The following is an 8172-nucleotide window of genomic DNA, read 5'->3' on the forward strand; positions in this document are numbered from 1 at the left end:
AAACATAACAGAAAGTGAGGGGAAAACACTTTTTTCTCATTGGGGGGGGGAGGGGGAAGTTTCGTAGCATTTACATCTAGAAAGGACCATCAGATCTTTTAGTCTGACCTCCTACATATCACAAGCCATTACATCTCACTAACTGTATTAAGCCCAAAGACTTTAGTCAGACCAAAATATTTTGGTTCTGAGATAAAGAGAACAGGTGAGGCCAAGGTCCCTGTGATGTCAGGGAATGATTAGATGAGATGTGCACAGGAAATCACAGCAGGTGATCCATGCCCCATGCTACAGAGGAAGGCAGAAAAGACCCTAGGGGCTCTCACCATTCTGAGCTGGAGGAAAATTCCTTCTCAACCCCAAATCTGGTGATCAGTGTGACCCTGAACATGTGAGCAAGAGGTACTATCCAGGTTTGCTTTTTCAAAGGAAAAAGGTTACTTTTGAATGTAAATTTCCCCCCCCCCCTCACACTTCTCTAATGAGAAGAATGGGGGGGGAGGGTGATGGGAGGAAAAAATAGAGAGGGCATTTCCCCACCATTTTTAAACAAATAATTTCAGACATACCAAAAAATAACCTCTCCCTCAACTTATTTGTTTCGAAAGTGTTTCTGAAAACTAAAACTTCACCTCCAAAGACATGTTTGATTGGGTGGGAGAAAGAGGGCAGTTTCTTTGACAACCCCATTTTTTACCAAAAACAATTTTAATGAAAGACCTGGTCAAAGTTTATCAAGTATGTACCAAGTAAGTAGCTGACAATGCTTGCTGTTGGAAGGATTTATTATGATTAACTTATGTTGCACATTTACTGCTTTGGGGAATGACTCATTTGTGAACTGCTCCTGATGTTTGCTGCATCTTTTGGGCAATTGATTTTCATTCATGAGGTTGCTCTCATCAATGGATCACGGTTCATTATTTGCATGGTGGCTGGTCGCCTAAGTTACATGTCTTTGCTTTTGATCCTTGAGTGGATCACAAACATTTTAAACAGGAAGAGAACTGGGAATAACCCTGGGTCACTACAAAAAATAATTTCCCCTATGTTGATAGTCACACCTTCTTGTCAACTGCTGGGAATGAGCCACATCCACTTTGATTGAATTGGCCTCGTTAGCACTGCCCCCTCCCCCCCCACCACCACTTGGTATGGCAACTCCCATCTTTTCATGTACTTGCTTACTGTATTTTCCACTCCATGGATCCGATGAAGTGGGTTTTATCCCATGAATGCTTATGCTCAAATAAATTTGTTAGTCTCTAAGGTGCCACAAGGACTCCTTGTTGTTTCCACTTTATAAGGATAGATTTTCAAATGAAGATCATTAGTGCTTAAAAATGTATGGTGATTTTGGGATTTGGCGAACTTGATGAATCCCCAGAAAATGCCTGAATCCTTGAGAATAAATAACAAGAGGCCGTAAATCAAAATGGATGGAATTTGGTCCTTGTATTTGTAAAAATATTTATAAATATTTTCTTTTAAACTTCAAGCCTTTCTACTAGCTGATCAGTTGGGGGCTGATCAGCACCTCAGACTGTTCTCTCATAGTACTAACAAGAACTGAGACGGTTGTAGGCCTCAGATACGGGCAGCTCTTCCTCCTTAGCTACGGGAAGAACATGGAAGTCAGTATGTAATAACAAGCTTTCTGTGCATTCCCAAGCTGGAGTCGCATCCTCCCTCATTTCACACCTCTCCGTGCCAAGGACTGCCTGTGTCTCTTCCCCCAGGAGTCTGGATCCAGAGCGTTTCATTTCTCATTTCAGGCTATGGTTGACGTTGCTGTCTAGCTCTCCTGAGGAGGAGTGGGAGGAGCTAGCAGGATGGCAGAAGGAGCTGTAAAAGGACGAGATGAGGGACAACTACAAGACTTTGATCTCACTGGGTAAACATTATTACAGTAACTCCTCACTTAAAGTCGTCCCGGTGAACGTTGTTTCGTTGTTACATTGCTGATCAATTAGAGAACATGCTCATTTAAAGTTGCGCAGTGCTCCCTTATAACGTTGGTTGGCAGCCGCCTGCTTTGTCCACTGCTTGCAGAAACGGCAGCCTGTTGGAGCCAGCTGGTGGGGGCTTAGAACCAGGGTGGACTGGCAGCCCCCTTATCAGCTCCCCTAAATTCCCTGTGTGGCAGCCGCCCAGCAGGCTATCAATTGCCGGGCAGTTCAGCTGTCCCTCCCCCCACTGCCGTGTGCTGCTCCCGGGAGCCTCCTGCTTGCTGTGCAGAGGTGGGAGGAAGAGAGGTGCTAATGTCAGGGTGTCCCTTTGCTCCTGCCCCCCCCCTTCTGTACCTTATCTCCACAGAGCAGGGGGGGGGCAGGGAGGGAGGGACACAACAGGGCTTAGAACAGAAGGAGCTTGCTGGCAACAGCTGCCGTCTCAACTTGCTAATCTGCTTAAAAAGGCAATGTACTTAGAGTGGGGTCAGTGTACTTAAAGGGGCAATGCGCCTCTCTCTCACACAGCATGTGTCTGTCTCTCTCTGCCATGCTGTCTCCCCTCCCTCCATTCCTGCTGCCTTGTAGAGTGTGAGGCTACATTAACAACAATGTGTTAACCCTTGAGGGCTCAGCTGAGTACTAGTTCATCATTTAGTAGCAAGGCATTCCCTGGGAAATATCCCACCCTCTGACTCCACCACCTCAACCAAGCTTCACAATCATCATTGCTGTGTACAGTATTAAATTGTTTGTTTAAAACTTCTAGTGTGTGTGTGTGTGTGTGTGTATATATATGTGTGTGTGTGTGTGTGTGTGTATATACACACAATGTCTTTTGTGTGGCGAAAAAAAATTCTCTGGAACCTAACCCCCCCCTCCCATTTACGTTAATTCTTATGGGAAAATTGGATTTGCTTAACATTGTTTCGCTTAAAGTACCATTTTTCAGGAACAGAACTACAACGTTAAGCATGGAGTTACTGTGTTCGCTAGTTTGTAGAAGTGGCATGAGCTGTAAGGGGCCTGAGTGATCTTCAGATCAGGGTTTTTCTCATGTTTGCACTTACATTCCTTTGTGGGGGGGGGGGGGAATCTGCTCCAGTCAATGGAGAATCAAAATACAGAAGGTAGCGCTAAACCCTCTCTTTACAATATTTTCTGGTTTAGGACAATGGCTGTACTTCTCCATCTCTGTCTAGCCCACAAGCAGAAATGAGTTGCTGGGTCATTGCGCATGATGCATCTGTGCAAGTAAGGGATGTTCCACGTGGAAAGAGAGTCAATATTCGAATAGAAGCAATTTCAATTTTCTGCAATTCAGCATCCACACAATCAGCCAGGAAATTGCCTGTCTCTCATCTAACTCGTTCGTGGCCAAAGAGTTCTGTAAAATTATGTGGTGTTTGTCTTTTATGAGACTCCTGCAGAAATACATTGAATCTCAATCCCAGTTCCTTGTAACCTCTTAGGACAGAGATCAAGGTGTCATTGTGGACACATCAATGAAGATGTTTGCTCAGTGTGTAGTGGTTACTGAGTAAGAAATTAAGATATTAGGCTGTACTGTGACAGACAGAAAACATTACAAAGTTATCTATGGTGCATCTTCACCTTAAATAATGCTGTATTCATTTTTGGGGCCTTTCTCTCCTAGACTATAGCCTGTGTTATGCAGGAGGCCAGATTAGATGATCACAGTGGTATCTTCTGGCCTTAAAATCTGGGAATCATATGACGGAAGAGACCCATTAAAGAGACTGATACTGGTATTTTAGTACAGCATTTGATATAGTATCTCGCAAAACCTTACTCCTAAAATTTGGGTGGGATAGGAGAACAATTTCTTGGATATAGAACAGTCCAAAGATCACAAACTAGAATTAACAACAAATAGCCATGTTCTGGGTTGGGAGAAGGTTACAGCAGCATTTGGTCCAGCAGTTAAAATGGTCATCATTGCGCTGGATGGGGAGGTAAGCAGCATGCCAATGGATTTAGGAGGTGATGCTAAACTGGGAAGAATTGCAAACGCCAATGAGGACAGGAAAACAATAGGGAAAGTTGCAAAATAACAAAACTGCAAACAATATGGCAGCTAATATATTTGGGGACAGGTTGAAATGCTCCATTAGAAGGATAATCGTGGGAAGCAGTAATGCTGAATGAGACTTTTTTACAAAATACCAAATACTCTGTGCTTGCCAAGTAACAGAAAACATCGTGTGATCCTTCCCCCCCCCCCCCCCCCCACTAACAGGCGTGCTGTCACCAAACCAGACGTTGCATCCCTGACTGAACATGGGGAAGAGCCATGTGTCTGGGCTCACCAGGATTCGAGGGAAAGAGACCTTTCTAAAGGGGTCTCCTTTGGTGAGTAATAACTAATGAACTCTTCAGAAGCTTTGAGTGAGGTAATGAGCTGAGAAAGAAGCCCACATTTCATGAGCGTCTATTGAAACAGCTTTTGTCCCCTCCAGTCAGCTTAGTAGCCAGCTGTTATTACATCTTTTTGGCAGGCGTCTGTCATGGATTCCTACCTATCTTGACTGGCTTTGGACTGTAGCCTCCCCCTTCGGACTTCTGAGTGGTCAGGTGGGATGGCAGGACATAGTGGATATCATTGTCTTGCCTCTCTGTAGAGCTCTGAAACATTAGCTAAGCCAGGAGGTGGAGAGGGAGCTTCTGAATCAGAAATGTAGAGCTGGAAGGGACCTTCAGAGGCTCATTTAGTTCATCTGCCTGCACTGAGGCAGGACCCAGTCCTAGGAAACCTAAACCAATCCTGACAAGTGTTTGACCTGTTCTGAAAAATCTGCAATGAGACCGATTCCACAAGCTCCTTAGTTCATAGAAGATTAGGGTTGGAAGAGACCTCAGGAGGTCATCTAGTCCAACCCTCTGCTCAAAGCAGGACCGACCCCAACTAAATTATCCCAGCCAGGGCTTTGTCAGTTAACCTGTTCCAGTGCTTAACTATCCTTGGAGTTAGACAGTTTTCCATAATATCTAACCTAAATCTCTGTTGCTTCAGATTAAGCTTCTTGTCCTTCCTTCTGTGGACATAGAGAACAATTGATCACCATCGTCTTTCTAACAGCCCTTCACGTACTTAATGACTGTTATGGGGTCCCCCTTCAGTCATCTTTTCTCCAGACTAAATGTGCCCAGTTGTTATAAACCTTTCTGCATAAATTAGGTTTTCTAAGCCTATTATCGTTTTTGTTGCTCTCCTCTGGATGGTCTCCAATTTGTCCACATCTTTCTTCAAGTGTGGCACCCAAAACTGGACACAGTACTCTATCTGAGGCCACAGTGCTGAGTACAGTGGAACAGTTACCTCCTGTACATACAACACTCCTGAAGGGAGATGCAAGGAATATTTTCAGCTTTTCTAATAGAGCCTGTAGTCAGAATGCCAACATTAGATGCTTTACATTCACAAGTCCAATGTCTTTTGTGTGTTGAAGTAACATCTGGATTTTCCATTTATTCCAGCAGATGATGGAATCAAGTGGAAGACTGAAGAGAATCATCAGCAGGGAAATTCTGAGGGTTTGGCAGAGCACAGGAATTTATCACAAAGAGAGAAAGCAAATAGCTGTGAGGGAAATACGTGTGAGGGTGAACGTGGGCCAGCCGGCCAACACAGGAACACAGGGGATGAGAGCGTGGAGAAATCCACTCCAAATGAAAGACCTTTTAGCAAATGCCAAAACATTCCTATTCGCACAGGAGAGAGACCCCATAAATGTACTGAGTGTGACAAAAGCTTCACTCGCCGCTCACATCTTCTTCAGCACCAGAGAATCCACACAGGGGAGAGACCCTATAAATGTACCGAGTGTGAGAAAAGCTTCCGACAGAGATCAGAGCTGATTGATCATCAGCGAACGCATACTCAAGAGAAACCCTACAAATGTGACAAGTGTGGGAAAAGGTTCATTCGGAGCACACGGCTTATTCAGCATCAAAATGTTCACAATGGAGTGAAACCCCACAAGTGCCCCCAGTGTGAGAAAAGTTTTAGCTGGATCTCATCAGTTATTAAACACCAGAGAGTCCATACAGGTGAGAAACCTTATAAATGCCCCGACTGTGAGAAAAGCTTCAGCTGGAGCTCGACCCTTATAAAGCATCGGAGACTCCACACAGGAGAGAGACCCTATAAATGCCCTACCTGTGCAAAGTGTTTTGTACAGAGTGCAAATCTTATTAAACATCAGAGAGTCCACACAGAACAGAAACCCTATACATGCGGGGAATGTGAGGAAACCTTTTTGATCAGGTCTCATTTCATTCTGCATCAGAGAATGCACGCAGGAGAGGAACTCTACAAGTGCGATGGCTGTGAGGAGTGGTTTGGTCTTGTCTCGGACCTTCATAAACATCAGAAGAGCCACAGAGGAAAGAAGCCCTATAAATGCTCCGAATGCGACAAAAGCTTCAACAAGAGTTCAAATCTTATTAAGCATCAGAGAATCCACACGGGGGAGAGACCCTATAAGTGTCCCGACTGTGACAAAAGCTTCATTCAGAGCTCGCACCTGATGCTCCATCAGAGAGCGCACAGGGGAGAGAAACCCTACAAATGCCTGGACTGTGAGAAAAGTTTCCACCAGAGCTCCCATCTCATTCAGCACCAGAGAGTCCACACGCAAGAAAAACCCTTTAAATGTCCTGAGTGCGAGAAAAGTTTCAGCCGAAGCTCCGTGCTAAATAAACACAAATTAATCCACGTGGGAGACCAGAGCTATAAATGCAGCCAGTGTGAGGAAACCTTCACTAGCAACTCCCGCCTTCTTCAGCACAAGAGAACCCACCATGTGGAAAGACCTTACACATGCCCTAGCTGTGAGAAGAGTTTCAGTCGCAGTTCGCAGCTTATGCTCCATCAGAAAACCCACGCAGCAGAGAAACCTTACAAGTGTGCTGACTGTGACAAAGGCTTCGTTTACAGCTCACATCTAATTCAGCATCAGAGAACTCACACTAGAGAACGACCTTATAAATGTCCAGTGTGTGAGAAAAGCTTCATTCAGAGCTCACATCTCCTTCAGCATCAGAAAATCCACACGGGAGAGAGACCTTTTAGATGTAGTGATTGTGAGAAAACCTTCAATCGGAGCTCCAACCTTATTAAACACCAGAGAACTCACACCAGGGAGAACCCGTAAGAGATGCTTCCATATGAACTCCACGCTCTTGACAATAAGAGTATTCACACAGAAGGAAAATCCTATAAATATTCCATGGGTGAGAGAACCTTCAGTCAGAAGTGTCATGTTGTTGTTCAACTTCACTGTATCGAACTGAATTAAGGTCTCTAGGAAACTTGCCTTGACCTTCTTATAGTGGCAAGAGTTTTGCTGGTATAAATTATACCAGTTTCCCCAACAATATACCATCCTGGCAAATGGACTCATTTGCTGATATAACTATGCCTACACTACAGAGTTTGCCAGCAGTTATGTCTATTAAGGGTGTGATGAGGTGTGATGTGTGAGTGAACAATGTGCTGGTAAAAGCCCCTAGTGTAGGCACAGTTACATTGCCAAAATTTGCACTTTTACCAGTAGAATTTATTTTGTTTGTGCAGGGACGAGGACGGACACTGTAATAAACTATACCAGCAAAATGCTATTTTGCCAGCATCACCTGAGTCCATGTTAGCAGCAGTATGCGGGTATTGTATATTGGTATAATACATTGGTATAGCTATATTGGCAAAGCCTTACAAGTGTAGGACTCCAACACAGTAAGTAACAAAGCGTTGCTTGCCTGAAGTGAATAGTTAAGCTCCCCTAAAAATGAGCAAGAGACTGCAACTTGATACCTGTCCATGTGCAGAGAAAGAATAGACTCCCTCTCCCCTTCCCCCCCCCCCCCCCCCCCCGGTCACAAGAATTGATCAGAGCTGATTATTTAGCTTCTGCTTTTCAGGTCTTGTATTCAATCATCTGTCATCGGGACTGTTCCGCCTGGAAGAGGGAGTAACTTACATGGTCATTAACTATTCAGATGGTGTAAAACTGGTGCGAGCTGCAAATGCCATTGAGGAAAGAGAAATAAGTCAAAGGGGCCTGGGGGGATTAGGCACCCCATATGGGTAGAAATCAACAGGGTAGGTAGAAAAATGAAAACTGCTGCATGTGGGCAAAAGTGATGTGAAATACAAATAGTTACTGACAAAGAAAGCTAGCGTGAGTGGCGCTGAAGATAA

The 8172-nt window shown here is 44.4% G+C and overlaps 1 protein-coding gene across 2 annotated transcripts; it reads left to right on the forward strand.

The window, feature by feature from the left end:
- Positions 1 to 3150: 3150 nt before the first annotated feature.
- On the forward strand, positions 3151 to 7199 carry LOC135890349 (zinc finger protein 883-like). 2 transcript variants are annotated; one of them, XM_065417723.1, is made up of 3 exons: positions 3151 to 3203; positions 4210 to 4322; positions 5448 to 7199. In XM_065417723.1, exons 1-3 carry the CDS (start codon positions 3187 to 3189, stop codon positions 7124 to 7126), a joined length of 1809 nt encoding a protein of 602 aa, XP_065273795.1. In that variant the 5' UTR covers positions 3151 to 3186; the 3' UTR covers positions 7127 to 7199. The 2 variants fall into 2 exon arrangements, with proteins under 2 accessions (XP_065273795.1, XP_065273796.1); XM_065417724.1 differs by having other exon boundaries at positions 5451 to 7199.
- Positions 7200 to 8172: the final 973 nt, after the last annotated feature.

Source organism: Emys orbicularis, chromosome 16 (genome assembly GCF_028017835.1).
Source record: "Emys orbicularis isolate rEmyOrb1 chromosome 16, rEmyOrb1.hap1, whole genome shotgun sequence".
NCBI classification, from domain to species: Eukaryota; Metazoa; Chordata; order Testudines; family Emydidae; genus Emys; species Emys orbicularis.

Coding starts and splice junctions, on each gene's coding strand:
- LOC135890349 (XM_065417723.1), top strand. Junction 4,323..5,447: donor TTCTAAAGGGGTCTCCTTTG/GTGAGTAATAAC, acceptor CATTTATTCCAG/CAGATGATGGAATCAAGTGG.